Genomic DNA, 18,807 nt, shown 5'->3' with positions numbered 1-18,807 from the left:
CACTCCAAGATAGAAATAAATATTACCACAAACTTGCCGCCTCACATATAACCAGGTTACATTATGTGCAGGTAATTATACAGCTCACACGGCCCAACTAGGTCGTTCTTTTTACGAGATTTACTTCATTGCACTCATTATCAACACAACAACAATAGTCATAGCTCATCCGAAAAAAGGATCCATGCATAATGGAGGGGGAAAAAGGGTAAAACCAAAACGTTAGATAATAGCACGCCAGAGAGAGAAACGTCTCTGGACCAAAGAAGTGAATTAAATCAAAAGGAGAAAACACAGGCATGCGCATAGCCCGACAGAATAAAAGAAAACAATCATGGCTGCCTCACAGGTAAGCAAGCGCCCGAGACAGAGACCAAGATAGAATAAGCAATACTGTACCAAGAACAAACAAAAGGTACAGAAACAAAATCACAAATGAAAATACAACTGACCGATGCATCGTCTTTCCACTCCCCTCACTCACACACACACCCGGGTTCACACACACACATGCCAGCACGACAGGCAATAGGAGCGGTAGCTCCAATTTATAAGGCAGAACACTAATTCATATAGGGTGACTCATCTGGTCATGAACTACAGGTCTCGCATTCACCAGACAGCAGTGTGCACGACGCAAACAATAATACAAAGGGGTCGGAGGAATCCCGTACTCATAACCATCATGTCACGCGCCTCGTACGACGAGAATGAAGCTTCCAGTCGACACGGAGAGCATACACATAATTGATGGCGAAATACCATACGATGCAGTGCACATAAACAGAACCAAATTTTGAGACCCAGTTACTAACATGGCATAGTCACAAACACACTATCAGACACACGTCCCACTCATGCTGTTTGGGGCGGAAGGCTATATTCAATAGGGCGAATAGTACTAGTAAGAAACGTAAAACAAAAGTTAAACAAGAATTAACGTACCTCCAATATGAATAATCAAAATATTAAGATGCATGTTAGTATGAGCTCGGTTTGAATATATTAAACATCCATTTATAAGATAGGAATGCAGCTCTGCTCTGTGCGGGCTCCATAGTTAATTAATCTCTCATAAACAAAGCAAAGATTCCCTTTAAAGAGATAACAGTCCTCGTCTCGCAAAAGGAACGATCTTCCGTGTTTATATCAGACAGTGCTGCCCTCTCTACTACTTCACCAGAAAGGCATAAGTTATTCGAACTGAGGCCATAGGAAGCCATTTACATATTTGAAAAACGTCACATTTATGAACATGCCACTAGGCATGGTTCAAGTGTCTTCCCATGACTTTTGGCCACTCAGTATAGGTCTCTCCATGATGTCAAACTATGCAGGAACTACCCAGGAACATACAACAACTGTTGTCTAAATTTGTTGGTATGTGTACATAGTCTGACATCGTGGAGATACCTATTTGCTCAGAATGAACCTTATTGACCAGTCTAACAGCTCAACTCCAATTTTAATACGGTAGGCCCTATGTGTAACAGTTCAGGTCCAATTTTAATATTTTAATTGTACATTAGGAATTTTATTTATTAGGACTGTTCATTTTAGATTAATATCAATGGCAACGTCACACGTAACAAAATTAGACTAGTGAAATTTCGATTCACTAATTATAATGAGTTTTTGTCTGTTTGGTAAAATAACTTGTAATACTGTATTTACATAATAGTTTTGAAGTGTTCTGATTGTATTTGCAATGTATACTGTCAATTCTAGCCCATGGCTGAAGATGACCCATACTGGGTGCGGAACCAGTCTCATTGTATAAGTGATTTGACATCATATTAAATGGTATTGAATAGGTGGACCTACATTTTAATTTATTAATGTGAATATTTGTCAAATGGATCATGATGAAGTTTATATCGTATGATACTTCTTTCTGTTCTCAAAACTGAAAATGCAGCTGTATGGGCAAAATTTCAGACAATGAAGGAATTTCAAACCGAACTGTATTCTATTTTGAACACACTGTGAGAAAATTACTTCCTGGAATGGTCCTGATTATGGCAGCACTGCTAGAATCATGTGAAGCCTCAAATGGGACTAATTCGAAGGTGACTGGGCTTGATATTCTCTAACGTACTTCTTCTAAGGTACGCAACAAACTATTGATGACACCAGTTTGGGATTTTACTGACTCATGGAGTATGAATCTATTAATTTGACCATATCTGTGGCCTATAATGGTCCATATTGAGTACTTACAGTTAATCTCAATTCTGTGAACCAGGAATTTAATTGGTATCCACCTTGTCAATACTAAACATACATACATTACATACATTATCATTATAGACTGTTATGCCTTTCAGCATTCAGTCTGCAAGCCTCTGAGAATTTACTAAATGTCGCCACAATCCTCGATTTGCAACTAGTGTTGTGGCCTCATTTAGTTCTATACCACTTATCTTTAAATCGTTAGAAACCGAGTCTAACCATTGTCGTCTTGGTCTCCCTCTACTTCTCTTACCCTCCATAACAGAGTCCATTATTCTCCTAGGTAACCTATCCTCCTCCATTCGCCTCACATGACCCCACCACCGAAGCCGGTTTATGCGTACAGCTTCATCCATCAAGTTCATTCCTAAATTAGCCTTTATCTCCTCATTCCGAGTACCCTCCTGCCATTGTTCCCACCTGTTTGTACCAACAATCATTCTTGTTACTTTCATGTCTGTTACTTCTAACTTATGAATAAGATATCCTGAGTCCACCCAGCTTTCGCTCCCTAAAGCAAAGTCGGTCTGAAAACAGACCGATGTAAAGATAGTTTCGTCTGGGAGCTGACTTCCTTCTTACAGAATACTGCTGATCGCAACTGCGAGCTCACTGCATTAGCTTTACTACACCTTGATGGAAGAATATTCTGGATGTGGTGCTAGTAAAACCAGATGAGCTCTATAGAGAAACCGAAGTAATAGATGGTATTAGTGATCTTTTTGTGGTGATTAAAAATAAATGTGAAAGAAAGGAAGAGATTAAAATTAGGATTGTTAGGCAGTACCATATGGCTGATAAAACAGGCATGAGGGAGCTTTTAATAAGCAACTATGATCGGTGGAAAACGGTAAATAAAAAATGTAAAGACTCTGGGAGGGGTTTAAAGCAATTGTTGCGGAATGTGAAAATAGGTTTTTACCTTTAAAGGTGGTAAGGAATGGTAAAGATCCACTATATTATAACAGGGAAGTAAAGAGACTAAGAAGGAGGTGTAGGTTGGAAAGAAATAGAGTTAGAAATGGCTGTGGAAGTAAGGAGAAATTGAAGGAACTTACTAGGAAATTGAATCTAGCAAAGAAGTTAGCTAAGGATAACATGATGGCAAGCATAATTGGTGGCCACACTAATTTTAGTGAAAAATGGAAGAGTATGTATAGATACTTTAAGGCAAAAACTGGTTCCAAGAAGGATATTCCAGGAATAATTAATGAACAAGGGGAGTGTGTATGTGAGGATCTTCAAAAGGCAGAAGTATTCAGTCAGCAGTATGTAAAGATTGTTGGTTACAAGGATAATGTCCAGATAGAGGAGGTGACTAATACTATAGAAATATTAAAATTTACCTTGACAGCAATGCCATTTACAGTAAGATACAAAAGTTGAAAACTAGAAAAGCAGCTGGAATTGATAAGGTTTCGGGGGATATACTACAGACAATGGGTTGGGATCTAGTACCATATCTGAAGTACTTGTTTGATTTTTGTTTGCGTGAAGGAACTTTACCAAATGAATGGAGAGTTGTTACAGTAGCCCCTGTATATAAAGGAAAGAGTGATAGGCATAAAACTGAAAATTACAGGCCAGTCAGTTTGACATGCATTGTATGTAAGCTTTGGGAAAGCATTCTTTATGATTATATATAAGACATGTTTGCAAAATTAATAAATGGTTTGACAGAAGGCACTTTGGGTTTAGGAAAGGTTATTCCACTGAAGCCCAACTTGTAGGATTCCAGCAAGATATAGCAGATATCCTGGATTCAGGAGGTCAATTGGACTGTACTGCGATTGACTTTTCTAAGGCATTTGATAGGCCAGATCATGGGAGACAACTTGCAAAAATGAGTGCAATTGGACTTGACAAAAGAGTGACTGAATGGGTGGCTCTGTTTATAGAAAATAGAACTCAGAGAATTAGAGTAGGTGAAGCTTTATCTGTCCCTGTAAAAATTAAGAGGGGAATTCCTCAAGGCAGTATTATTGGACCTTTATGTTTTCTTATATATATCAATGATATGTGTAAAGAAGCAGAATCAGAGATAAGGCTTTTCGCAGATGATGTTATTCTGTACAGAGTAATAAATGTTACAAGATTGTGAGCAACTGCAAAATGACCTCGATAATGTTGTGAGATGGACAGTAGGCAATGGTATGATGATAAACGGGGATAAAAGTCAGGTTGTGAGTTTCACAAATAGGAAAAGTCCTCTCAGTTTTAATTACTGCATTGACGGGGTGAAAGTTCCCTTTGGGGATCATTGTAAATACCTAGGTATAAATATAAGGAAAGATCTTCATTGGGGTAATCACATAAATATGATTGTAAATAAAGGGTACAGATCTCTGCACATGGTTATGTGAGTATTTAGGGGTTGTAGTAAGGATGTAAAGGAGAGAGCATATCTGTCTCTGGTGAGACCTCAACTTGAGTATGGTTGCAGTGTATGGGACCCTTACCAGGATTACTTGATTCAGGAACTGGAAAAAATCCAAAGAAAAGCAGCTCGATTTGTTCTGGGCGATTTCCGACAAAAGAGTAGCGTTACAAAAATGTTGCAAAGTTTGGGCTGGGAAGACTTGGGAGAAAGGAGACGAGCTGCTTGACCAAGTGGTATGTTCCGAGCTGTCAGTGGAGAGATAGCGTGGGAGGACATCAGTAGACGAATAAGTTTGGATGGTGTCTTTAAAAGTAGGAAATATCACAATATGAAGATAAAGTTGGAATTCAAGAGGACAAATTGGGGCAAATATTTGTTTATAGGAAGGGGAGTTAGGGATTGGAATAACTTACCAAGGGAGATGTTCAATAAATTTCCAATTCCTTTGCAATCATTTAAGAAAAGGTCAGGAAAACAACAGATAGGGAATCTGCCACCTGGGCAACTGCCCTAAATGCAGATCAGTGGTGAATGATTGATTAAAATTGTATTGAATAAACATAGAAAATCGTTCCTCTATAATCAAAATATTATATAAAACTAAATAAGTGAACATATATGACAGCTAATAATGCAATGTCTATTCTTTCTCTCCGCCAGTTTCAAAGGTAAGAAAACTGCTTGGTCCATTCACTTCGTAGTGGTAGGAGAATGATATGTCAACAACAAGCGGCCATACATTTTTCTACAATTCAAAGATCCTGAGATTGACCTGGCTTGCACTATTTTAAGAAGCTCATCCAGCGTACCGAGGAACAAGCTGAATGGATCTGCGCTGTCATGATGATTTCAAGAACTTAAGAGACACGTAGTGATTGCTATTAGTAATAATGAATTAATAAAAAAATTATATGTTCATGATATAACGTGGATGAGACGAGACAGTCATAAGTTTTTAATTGTAAAAATGGAGAAACGCTAGGAGGATTGAGTTATTTCGTACAACAGTGTTTAATTTTAATTATTCCAGCATTTTATTAAGTGCTACAGCTTTTTTGTTTTTACTTTTGAAATTGACGGAAAGAAGAATAGACATTGAGCCTACGTAATAAGTTGTGATATTTGTTCAGTTAATTAGTTTTATGTAATATTTTGGTAACAGAGGAACATTTTACTAAGTTTATTCAATGTAATTTTAATCAATTAATTGGAGTTTGAAATATATTAGTTTTGCTGAAGAAAAGAATGATTGGTTCCCAAAACATATATGAGAGGACAAGTACATGAAATAAACATGATGTTTATTTTATTATAGTAACTTATTTTTAGTATTGACAAGGCTGATTCCAATTAAATTCCTGGTTCACAGGATTAAGATTAATCATGGAGTATGTGCAAGAAATAACTTACTACCGAGCTCGATAGCTGCAGTCGCTTAAGTGCGGCCAGTATCCAGTATTCGAGAGATAGCAGGTTCGAACAACACTGTCGGCAGCCATGAAGATGGTTGTGGTGGTTTCCCATTTTCACACCAGGCAAATGCTGCAGTTGTACCTTAATTAAGGCCACTAAGTATCAAGTATCATCAGGCGAGTTGGCGCGCAGCTATGAGTTTGCATCCGGGAGATAGTGGGTTCAAATCCCACTGACGGCAGCCCTGAAGATAGTTTTCCGTGGTTTCCCATTTTCACACCGGCAAATGCTGGGGATGTACCTTAATTAAGGCCACAGCCGCTTCCTTCCTACTCCTAGCCCTTTCCTATCCCATCGTTGCCATAAGACCTGCCTGTGTCGGTGCGACGTAAAGCCACTAGCAAGTATCAAGTAAATTTATTCTTATAATTTTATACATAACAAAAATGAAATTTATAGCTTATAATTATAAATACAAGCCATGATTGGTAGAGAACTGAACAGACTTAACATGTGTTTACTGCTCTAAATGAGATATACAGACTGATTACCAAAAACCAACACTGAAGGAAAAGTTGTATCACCTGACTGGAATTGCACCCCACATCAGAAGTGAAGCAGTTGCACAGACAAAGAGGCTCAAAATACCTACCAATAAACATGGTCATCACTTCCTCCATGAAGACTAAAAACTAGAGAGAACTTCATGAGAAAAGCAGATGCCACGTATCACAACATGAAGTTTGTCTGGTGCACTCTATTCTCTCTGTCGGCCAATCAGAATAGACGTGATGCTTTCTCTCCCGCTCTATTCCTTTGGTGGGGTGATGACAACTCAATGGACCAGCCAGCTATGGCCCTGACTGCGCAGAAGGCATTTTTCCTTGCTGCCATTTTACAGATTCTGTGAATGTAGTTTGACAGCATTGAATTCTGAGACTTTAAAATTTCATCCAATGGTATTGTCTCTTCACGCGAGCGTCGTGGAAATTGATGATTTGTCATTTTGGTTATAAAAGTCAAAACACTATAAGCTCAAGACTACTCCCATAAACCTCTCACACACAGTTTTTTCTTCTTTCAACCATCTCCCTGCTCCAACTCTGTTTGCCTAGTAACCAACTCTCCTGGTTTCCCTTTAGGAGGTCTGTGTGGGCAATGAAAACATTTATAGATAAGGGCAATCAGGTGGGTCCCTGCCATTTGTAATGAACATTTTTCTCTTTTTTTTTTTTTTTTTTTTTTTTTTTTTTGCTAGTGGTTTTACATTGCACCGACACAGATATGTCTTATGGCGATGAGAACATTTTTCTCTCCTAATATTACAAGACAATGTAATAATTATAATGATAATGATAATTATATCATTCAATTTCCCAGGTATATTTTTTTAATGCTGGAGGGTAAAATTATATTAAGAGGACACTCAGCATAAATTAATTTCCTCTTAGTTTTAATTATTGTGTTGATGGGGTGAAAGTACCTCATGGAGATCAATGTAAGTACCTAGGTGTTAAGAAATGGTAATCATATTAACGAGGTAGTTAAGAATGGTTATAGATCTCTTTACATGGTTATGAGAGTATTTAGGGGTTGTATGTAGTAAGGATGTTAAGGAGAGTGCATATAAGTCTCTGGTTAGATTGCAGATACAGTATGGCTCCAGTGTATGGGACCCTCACCAGGACTACTTGATACGAGAACTGGAAAAAAATTCAAAGGAAAGCAGCATGATTTGTTCTGGGTGATTACTGACAAAGGAGTAGTGTTACTAAAATGTTCCAAACTTTAGGCTGGGAAGACTTGGGAGCAAGGAGACGAGATGATCGACTATGTGGTATGTGACTGGCTCCAAGTATCCTACGCAGTGGCCTCCACGGTATGCACTAGCCATGCGTCTTGGTGGGTGTGCTATTTACCAAAGGATAATCCCAACTTAGCACACCGGGGCGAAAAGCTGACAACCAGGAATGAGTTAGCTGGAAAATTTATAATGTCCAATAATGGACCATTTATATTGGTATGTGGTATGTTTCAAGCTGTCAGTGGTGAGTTGGGGTGGAATGACATAAGTAGAAGAATAACTTTGGGTAGATCTTTTAAAAGTAGGAAAGATCACAATGTGAAGATAAAGTTGGAATTCAGAAGAAGGTGGAGCCTGACCATACATGCTTCCTCTCTTTCGACAATACTTTCATTTTTCGAAGTGTCAGATCTCTTCCATTTTTCCTCTCATATTAGTGTTATATAAAGGATGGTTGCCTAGTTGTGCAGGGAGTAGCCTACCGTTTAAGACTTCCCACTTTTATTCACAGGCTGTGGGAATCCCCAAGCAGGTGCCATATAACTTTCGTCAAACCTGGTACGATAGGAAGTCTTGACAGCTGAGGCAGCAGGATGTTTAGCTCTGTCGTTCAGTTCGCTAGTAACGATTGAACTTTTATAGGTGTGTTATAAGGTTATTATCAAGAGGGATAAGTACAATACAGCGCAAAGACTATATCTGAACCAGTGTTATTTGCACAAGAAGAAGAAACCAGTTAAAATGTGCCTTTGAAAATTCCGTAGATAGTTTCCCAGTTCTACAGTACCATCAAAGCATTATGTGCATCAACTCGTTCACAAGTGGCGTTGTACTAGTTCTGCAACTAATAAATTTAAAAAAAAGAGCGAAGGAGAACAGCTCTGACAAAGAGAGGTTAGAAGACATACAGGCAAGACTGCAAGTCAGTCCACGTAAGCTGCTTCAGAGAGTAGGTCAGGAAATAAATATTTTACATTCATCAGCACATAATGCAACAAAATTATTACATTTACAATCTCACCGGACTCATTCAGTCTATAACATACAGACTTCATTGCAAGAATAAGATTTTGAATAGTGTCCACGATAGTATCGTGGATCCGAACTTTCTTTTTATAGTGACTAAGCAAGGTTTCTTTTGAGTGGATACGTCATTTCCCAGAACAATAGGACCTGGGATACAGAGAACCTGCATATTTTACAGCCAACACCTCTGTACGACGTGGAAGTGGGCGTATGCTGCGCTATTAGTGCCCAACGAATTATCGGTCCGATATTTTTTTGAGGACATAATTACTGCCGACTGTTATATTCACAATAATAATAATAATAATAATAATAATAATAATAATAATCGTATGGCCTCAGCTGCCGTTTTGCAGACATTTCGATTTGACGCCATCTGGCTGTCTGCTCGTCAATTTCGACGTTCCGGTTTACTCTGTCTGCCATCTAGCGGACCTAGAGTAAACCGGATCTCTCTTGGGCGTCTATGGCTGAGATTGAATTAATTTTGTCGGGTAAATACCAAATGTATCACCAGAGATCTTTTACATGCCAACACCGTACGACATGGAGTGTCGAATGGACTTTTTTCCGCCCTTCAAAAATCCGACTACCTCTGCCGGGTTCGAACCCGCTATCTTGGGATCCGGAGGCCGACACTCTACCACGGATCCACAGAGGCAGCTATATTCACAATATTCTCGAACCATTTTTTGCAGAACTGACTGAAGAAGAAAAAAAGTACGGCTATTTCCAGCAGTATGGTGCAACGGTTAATAGCTCTTTGCGAAAGTCGCAGGAAGTGTTCGATGATGATCAAATCATCAGTAAAGGCTTATGGCCTTCTCGTTCGCCTGATTTAGGCACCTCATCATCATCTGGGTAACATTCCAGCGGGCCAGCTAGGATTTTTTTGGACGATATGCCTCCATTGGTTCCTGTCATTATAGAGTTCCTCTCCTTTCACATCCTGCAGTGTTGTTCCTTTCTCGATAAGGTCTGCATTTATTTGGTCCAGCCACCTCCTTCTGGGACGTCCAATGGGTCTCCTTCCAGGTACTGCCATTTCCAAGTATCGTCTGGGGGTTCTAGTCTCTTCCATCATTTGCACATGCCCAAACCATGAGAATTATTGTTCTGTATTGTATATTCTTTCTTTACAGATTGCATTCATTTGTGTATTTATTGTGCAGTTGTGTATTTCTTGTGCGCGGGTTGGTAACGGAATTTACATCATTGTTGGGAGTGACGTCATATCCCATTGTGTTTCACCCAATGGAAATGCTGGTACGTAGTTAGGCGATGGACTATGGTGCGTGATAAATTGTATTTATAAAAGCAAAATTATTTCTGTGCGATGGCGGGTGGCTTCTTGGCTGTCGCAGTGAACACATCTCGCCTCTAAAAGGTATTACAGTTAAGATTTCTAACATATTACATCCTTATCATGCTATAAAAGTATGGTAAGTCATACTGAATTTCTACCGAAAAGAGCCTCCCGAAGGAAGTGTGGCCCTGAAGGGGCCACTGCTCTCATGACAGAGATTGGCCTGGATGTGCAAAGACAGGTTACAACTACTAAACTACCTTTTTCTTGACGTGTGGACAGTATGCGCCGCAGCCTTTTAAACTTCCCTGGCCGCTTCATAATTTTTTTCTTCTGTAATGGCTGGTAACAAAATCTCGGCCTCACCCTAGGTGTCAATGACGTCATCCTCTTCCATACATGAACCAATCACCGTTATAAGCAATAGAGTATGGTGTCTAAAACAGTATTTTTGGTTACAGAAGTAAATGTACTTCTAGGGGCAGGCGGGTTAGTCCCTGGCAAGCGTATTGAACACATCTCTCTTTCACAATCATTTTAAGGTGAGAATAGCAGCATTTGAAGTAACATTTTATGTAATAATCCTTGAGTACCGGTTACTATATTTCTACTATTTCTATTATTCAAGGGATTACGGTGCACAAGTGTTCAAAAACAGGACAAATTTTTTCTGCTTATCACAAACATTTCTGGGTTGCCTGATCCACCCAGGGTCATTTTAGTTTTGACCAAGACCGGATGCACTTCCTTAGGCCTCGTGATTTTTCAGATGAAAATTTCAATCTGAGATTGACTGGGATTTTAGCCTCGGCTATCTGGGTAGAAAGCCAGCAACCAAACCACAGCAATAATGAAGCCCCCCCCTCCTGCCACTGTTACAATCTCATTTTCTTTTTTTACAAGTTGTATTACGTCGCACCGACACAGATAGGTCTTATCGCAACGATGGGACAGGAAAGGGCTAGGAGTGGGAAGGAAGCGGCTGTGACCTTAAATTTTTTTTTTTTGCTATTTGCTTCATGCCACACCGACACAGTAAGGTCTTATGGCGACGATGGGATAGAAAAGGGCTAGGAATGGGAAAGAATTGGCTGTGGCCTTAATTAAGGTGCCTGGTGTGAAAAAGGGAAACCACGGAAAACCATCTTCAGGGCTACCGGTACCGACAATGGGGCTCGAAACCACTTTCTCCCGAATGCAAGCTCACAGCTGCGCGCCCCTAACCGCACGGCCAACTCGTCCGGTTGTGTGACCTTAATTAAGGTACAACCCCAGCATTTGCCTGGTGTGAAAATGGGAAACCATGGAAAACCATCTTCACGGCTGCCGACAGTGGGGTTTGAACCCACTATCTCCCGAATACTGGCCGCACTTAAGTGACTGCAGCTATCGAGCTCGGTGCTGTTACAATCAGAGAAGAAAAGGACTACACTGCAAGAAAGCAGAATGCAAATGACAAGTGTCAATTTTAGTCAGATTACAGTTTGACACGATAGAGATCTTGTACCAGAGTGAAGATGTGCACTACACATACCTCAATGCAGCCACTAGTCCAGCAGGCATAAATTTTCCAGAATTGTAGAAGCGATACCCCATTAACCCCCCTAACACCGCACTTGTCCCATATATCAATTGGTAGTTGTTTGGATTTTGAGAAGTTTGGAAAGCTCCATAACCTAAAACACTACCAAACAGCAGACCAGCACCTAAGGATGGAATGCTCCCTGAAATAGAAATAGATTTATTATATAACAGGATTTAAATTCAATAGTATTCATTCGGATAAGAACAGCACGCCCATTTATTTGTAAGAGACAGAATATTCACCAGCTTTAACGTAACCAAGAATTCCACCTGCAGCGACAGTTGCAGCATATGCATAACTCAGAATGTCTAAGCCCATTTTGATCACAAGGCTTCTTAGAGCATCCGTGTTGGTTCACAAACTATTTATAACAACAGCCACAAAAAATTAAATTGCAATTCTATGATGACCTGCAAAATGAATTCGAGATTAAATAAACATTAGGATTAGACAACATATATGATGTAATATGTCGTAATCGAGAGTATTGACAATCGTTAACTTGACAATCGATATGCTCAAATATGAAAAGTTCAAAGATAGACCTTCTTATGTATCAATTATTTTCAGTCAGAATTCTGATGTAACATTAAACATCGCATAAATTTGTAATGAAATTACATTGGGTAAAGTTTAATTGGAAATTATGTCATTTATATGCAAATTCAGATTATAAACTACATAGGAACATTTGATGACTAATACTGCGAAAATGGTTTTGTTTCCTCATAACATCTTTGGTGAGTATCGACATAATCGCTATTTCAGTGTATATTAAGCATCGATTCCTTGGAGGCTGGGCACAGATCAGGGTTGACTGCTAGAGTGTGAGCATCTTGGGTGTAAAAATTCTAAAGCAATCAACCGCAGGAATGTTGCAGAATCTCCCGGCAAGCGTGAAGAAGATTTGCATTCATACTGGAAATATTTTGAGTTTGAATGAAGTGAAAAAGAAAGCTGGACAGAACCCTACGGATGAGGTGTGATTATTAAATTCAAAATACCTCTGTTTTATGATGTGTGTTTGTGATCTTATTGATCATGATTGACAATCATTTCCTACTACAGTAAATAATTTCTTGTCTTGAATTTATTCATGTTTAGAAAGTAGAAGTATATCTCTGAAATTTTATTTGAATCACAATTTTTCAACTAAATGAGAAGCATTTCATTGACATGCTGTTATGATTGATAATAGATTGACACTAATTTTTACTTATATTTTGTTTCAAATATAGCTAATTGAGAGTTTGAAGATTACGCTGAAGAACTGGCAGCCAGCAACACTTAATGAAGGGGAAACAATTCAGGTAGGCTTACTATGCTCATATTGATAAGTTTTTTTTTTTTTGTGTGCATTCTTTTGACCACATGTGAGGAAGGAATGCCAGAATTTCAGTCTTATATAATGTCGTCAGTGATATCCATATAAGAAATGAATATTGCGAATTCGAAATAAGGAAACTAAATGTATGAACTGATATTTTTCCATTCCAGTGTTTACACGTTTTCAATTAGGCCTATTTCATTCTTTGCATTGGTTCAAGGAGAAGTGTCTAATGATGATGATGTAGTTTTCTTGTTCATTCAGGATGAGAAAGCTGTATATGAAGGACATTAAAAAGTTGCTTTGTAATATGCTTCTCAAGGTCGTAATGAGTAAGCAGTTTCAAAATAAATATCCTCTGTTTATGTTTAGAGAATGACATGGTATAGAAATGTACTTCTAGTTCTGCTCTTTGTTTAGTCAGGTTACAGAAAAGAAGTGGACTGTTTCCCAATTCACTTATAGGGCACTTTTATGATGGAAATGTCTGGACAAGACTATTGGTCTAGATTGGTTAGGAAATGGGCCAGTGTGGTTAGGTTAGATCCAGCTAGTGATAAGACCAATGGACTGGATTTGTGAGTTTCTGGCTAGTGACGAAACTTGGACTGGGGGCAAGCAAAGGGAGTCTTGGGGTGTAAGCCCCAGGTTAAGTCTGTGAAACTTCTAGCATGCCCTGGTGTCCTGCCAAAATGTGACCAAAAGTAAGGTTACGTGCACATGCCATGACAATTTGAAACTGCGTGGTTTTCTTATTTTCAACAAAAGTGGCAGCCTTGTAGGAACGGCAAGGAGGTAGCAATTAATGAAATCTTCCTTGGAATGAGTGTCAGAGGAGAGATGTGTTCATTGCGATGTCCAGGAACCCACCATCCTGTCCCCAGAAGTACATTTAGTTTTATAACCTAACTAACTGATGTACCCGTGATTCGCTACAGAATTCTAGGTTAGGTAGTGTACACGTTGTAAGCAAGATTGTATTAAATTGCATAGCTCTTAATGTTACCCTAGGAATTCGACGGGAAGTCACAAAACATATTTCCTCCTATGAAGACTGGGTTAGGGAATTTTCATTGTAAAGTCACAATCATGTTGGGGAGTTTTCATTATAACTCACCCTCCACCTGCCTGTTTACATCCTCAGAAAGACTGTCTTAGTGGATTTTTGAACTGGAATGGACATAGGTCATTACAATGATGTCAGTAGGAATGATGTGATTGAAAGCAATGCTTTTGTATGAAATACTTAATCGAATGAAAAACCACACATTTTATCACTTTTAACAAACAGTACTAAACTGCTGATCTAACAGTTCAGATTTCCAGAGCTGGAATGATCATGGTCTGTGAACACACTTCGTCTTTTTTTTGCGGTGAGGAGGGGTGGTCAAATAGGGGAGAGTCCCAGGGCAAAAACTATTCTCTTTTACTAATCTGTTTCCTAGGAGTACACGATGAGTCGGAAATTCTCAATTCACTACACTGGCGGTGGAAAAATCTATCTGACTTGGCAAATTTTTCCTCCAAGCTATAGGAGAAACCACAACTTCACTGCTAATTTGGCTACTACTAAGTGAGCCTCATCCTTAAGTGTGCACGCTGCTCATTCAAAATGACATGTCAGAGTAGGGAAAGAATACCTGGAATAGTATGATGAAGCAATGTGTTACGTACCAGCAGTATCAGATAATGTATGAACCAGCGGAATGGCATGCTAAAGAAGAAAGTTTTCTAACTCCCCAGCTATTTCCCGCCAATATTCAGTCAGGCTGTTATTCTTCGTACCCAGCAGTAATCACATTTATCGGAGTTGAGTGGCAACATAAGAGACAAAGAACATCACAACAAACAGTGGTCAGTGTAACGTTAGGCCTATTGTTGATCAATGTTATGCGCTTTCGATATTGGAGGCCTTCATATTTAGTTTTCTTCCGATTCTGAAATACCACTCTTATCATAGTCGGTACGGTAACATTATAATTATAGACTGTTATGCCTTTCAGCGGTCAGTCTGCAAGCCTCTGTGTATTTACTAAACGTCACCACAATCCTCTATTTGCAACTAGTGGTGTGGCCTCATTTAGTTCTATACCTCTTATCTTTAAACCGTTAGAAACTGAGTTTAACCATCGTTGTCTTGGTCTATCTCTGCTTCTCATACCCTCCATAAGAGTGTCTATTATTCTCCTAGGTAACCTATCCTTCTTCATTCGTCTCGCATCACCCCACCACCGAAGCCGGTTTATGCGTACAGCTTCATCCATCGAGTTCATTCCTAACTTAGCTTTTATCTCCTCATTCTGAGCACCCTCCTGCCATTGTTCTCACCTCTTTGTACCAGCAATCATTCTTGCTACTTTCATGTCTGTTACTTCTAACTTATGAATAAGATATTGTGAGTCCACCCAGCTTTCGCTCCTGTAAAGCAAAGTTGGTCTGAAAACAGAACGATGTAAAGATAGTTTTGTCTGGGAGCTGACTTCCTTCTTACAGAATACTCTTGATCGTAACTGCGAGCTCACTGCATTAGCTTTACTACACATCGATCCAATCTCACTTAACTATGTTACCATCCTGGTAGAACACACAACCTGAATAGGCCTACTTGAAATTATCGACCTGTTCTAGCTTTGTATCACCAATCTGACATTCAGTTCTGTTGAATTTCTTACCTACTGGCATCAGTTTAGTCTTCGAAAGGCTAATTTTCATACCATACTCATTGCACCTATTTTCAAGTTCCAAGATATTAGATCGCAGGCTTTTGACACAATCTGCTATTAAGACCAAGTCGTTAGCATAGGCCAGGCTGCTTACTATATTTCCACCTAACTGAATCCCTCCCTGCCATTTTATACCTTTCAGCAGATGATCCATGTAAACTACGAACGGCAAAGGTGAAATGTCACAGCCTTGTCTAATTCCTGTAAGTACCCTGAACCAAGAACTCATTCTACCATCAATTCTCACTGAAGCCCAATTGTCAACATAAATGCCTTTGATTGATTTTAATAATCTGCCTTTAATTCCATAGTCCCCCAGTATGGTGAACATCATTTCCCTTGGTACCCTGTCATATGCTTTCTCTAGATCTACGAAACATAAACACAACTGCCTTTTCCTCTCGTAGCATTTTTCAATTACCTGGCACATACTGAACATCTGATCCAGACAGCCTCTCTGTGATCTGAAGCCACACTGGTTTTCATCCAACTTCCTCTCAATGACTGATCACACCCTCCCTTCCAAGATGCCAGTGAATATTTTGCCTGGTATACTAATCAATGAGATACCTCGATAGTTGTTGCAATCCTTCTTGTTCCCTTGCTTATAGATATGTACAATTATTGCTTTTATTTAATCTGAAGGTACCTTACCAACACTCCATGCTAATCTTACTACTCTATGAAGCCATTTCATCCCTGCCTTCCCACTATACTTCACATTTCAGGTCTAATTTCATCTATTCCTGCTGCTTCTATGACAGTGGAATTTATTTACTATCCTTTCCACTTCCTCAAGTGTAATTTCACCAACATCATTTTCCTCCTCCCCATGAGCTTGGCTGTTCGCAACACCACCAGGAAGATCTCCTTTTACGTTGATAAAATGGTCAAAATATTCTCTCCACCTCTGCAGCGATTCCCTGGGATCTATTATGAGTTCACCTGAATGACCTGAAACACTGCATTTCCTTTTTCGCTCCCTTCCTAAGATTCTTTATTACTGTCCAGAAAGGTTTCCCTGCTGCTTGATCTAGCCTTTCCAGGTTATTACTAAAATCTTCCCACGATTCTTTTTGGATTCAACAACTATTTGTTTTGCTCTTTTTCTTTCATCTACGTACAGATCCTTGTCTGCCTCGGCCCTTGTTTGGAGCCATTTCTGACGAGCCTTTTTTTACGTTTACAAGCTGCTCTCGCTTCATCATTCCACCAAGATGTTCTCCTTTTCCCATCTTTACTCAGAGTTGTTCTTAGGCATTCCTTTGCTGTTTCTACTACAGCATCCCTGTATGCCACCCATTCTTTTTCTATATCCTGAAACTGCTTACTGTCTACTGTTCGAAACTTCTCACTAATCATATCCATGTCTGTCTGTCTGTCTGTTAGGTCATCAGCCCAGAGGCTGGTTGGATCCTCAAATAGCACCACCAATGGCTATGCAGTTATACGGAAACCGCAAAAACCAATGGCAGAGCCCAAATGAGGCGTACTAGGCAAGATGAGGAGTGAGGTAGTTTGCCATTGCTTTCCTCACTTTACCAGATGGTGCTACTGCAGCACGACTTATCCTATGAGCAATACCCTTCATAACACTCAGACACTAACTGTGCTCCAAATGTCATTACTCAGCACCACCCTTACCCCCAGCAGCTTCCATATTGTCACAGCCATGGATGAGACTGGGTCTTCGGTGGAAGCTACACTTTGCTCTGGCGTGTGCCAAGAGACGGATACAAAAATACTGCGTCCATCAAGAAATGGCAACAGGCGGACATATCCATGTACTTCTGTCTAATTTCCTAGTCCTGGAGATTTTCTACCCTTATTCGTTTTACAGACAGATTTCACATTCTCTACCCTAGGCCTAGAGATACTTAGTTCACTACAGATCAGATAGTGGTCTGTATCATCGAAAAATCCCCGGAAAACTCGTACATTCCTAACAGACTTCCTGAATTCAAAGTAGGTTAAAATATAGTCTATTATGGATCTGGTACCCCTAGCCTCGCATGTGTAGCAGTGAATAGCCTTATGCTTGAAGAATGTATTCGTAACTGCTAAACCCATACTAGCACAGAAGTCCAGCGAACGATTCCCATTAGCTTCCATATCTTCCCCACCTATACCAATCGCCCATTAGCACTGTTCTATCTTTGCTGTTGATCCTGACCACGATGTCACTCGATGCTTCATAAAACTTGTCAAGTTCATCCTCATCTGCACCCTCACATGGTGAATACACTGAGGCAATTCTCGTCCTAATTCCTCCAACTGACAAATCTACCCACATCATTTGCTCATTTACGTGCCTAACAGAAACTATGTTGCGTGCAGTGGTATTCCTGATAAACAGCCCTACCCCATACTCTGCCCTTCCCTTTCTAACACCCGTCAATTACACTTTATAATCTGTAACCTCTTCCTTGTTATCACCCCTTACCCGAATATCACTTACTCCTAGCACATGCAGATGCATCCTCTGTGCTTACTCAGCCAGTTCTACTTTCTTTCTTCCATAAGCCCCATTAATATTGATAGCTTCCCATCGAATTCCATTTTGTTCGCCAAGTTGTTTCTCAGGAGTCCCTCGCCTGTCAAATGGGAGTGGGGCTCAATTACTCCCATAGGTCTGAGGCTTGCTTAATGTGTTCTGAGCTCAGTAAATTCATGAAGCAGGATGCTACCCTACTTACACATAGTCCAAGTGAGGATCTCTCCTCTGACGGTTAGGGACCACCGGTGGATTGTATAGTCCTAGCCGCCTGAGCACAAGGAGGGCAATGACTCAGAATATGTCCGAGAAGCCCACTCCCATTCCATAGCAACTGGTATCCCGACTCTCAGGACCATTTACTAGGCCACTCAGCCGTTGCCCATGGTTCACGAACTAGGACGTGGCTACAGTTACCCACACCATGAACCATCGGTACGGTAAAACTGAATAAAACATAAATGATCGGAAATTGTATTCTCTATCACTTTTGTTATGTAGTACTTCTCGATAGGAC

At 39.8% G+C, this 18,807-nt stretch overlaps 2 protein-coding genes across 2 annotated transcripts in view; one reads left to right on the top strand and one right to left on the bottom strand.

The window, feature by feature from the left end:
- The window catches only part of LOC136867348 (transmembrane protein 14C), a 29,379-nt gene extending 17,158 nt beyond the window's left edge, over window positions 1-12,221 (bottom strand). The window contains exons 1-2 of the mRNA XM_067144519.1: window positions 11,989-12,221; window positions 11,696-11,885 (exon numbers count right to left, since the gene is read on the bottom strand). Coding sequence (XP_067000620.1) covers window positions 11,696-11,885; window positions 11,989-12,064 — 266 coding nt within the window. The 5' untranslated portion in view covers window positions 12,065-12,221. The remainder of the gene's footprint in view (window positions 1-11,695; window positions 11,886-11,988) is intronic.
- Window positions 12,222-12,560: 339 nt separating this feature from the next.
- Gclm (Glutamate-cysteine ligase modifier subunit) overlaps window positions 12,561-18,807 on the top strand; it is a 92,323-nt gene continuing 86,076 nt past the window's right edge. The window contains exons 1-2 of the mRNA XM_067144517.2: window positions 12,561-12,726; window positions 12,985-13,056. Of these exons, the coding sequence (XP_067000618.2) occupies window positions 12,619-12,726; window positions 12,985-13,056 (180 nt within the window). The 5' untranslated portion in view covers window positions 12,561-12,618. The remainder of the gene's footprint in view (window positions 12,727-12,984; window positions 13,057-18,807) is intronic.

This window comes from Anabrus simplex, chromosome 3 (assembly GCF_040414725.1).
Source record: "Anabrus simplex isolate iqAnaSimp1 chromosome 3, ASM4041472v1, whole genome shotgun sequence".
NCBI lineage: Eukaryota > Metazoa > Arthropoda > Insecta > Orthoptera > Tettigoniidae > Anabrus > Anabrus simplex.
This window is presented reverse-complemented; position numbering and strand designations above follow the sequence as displayed.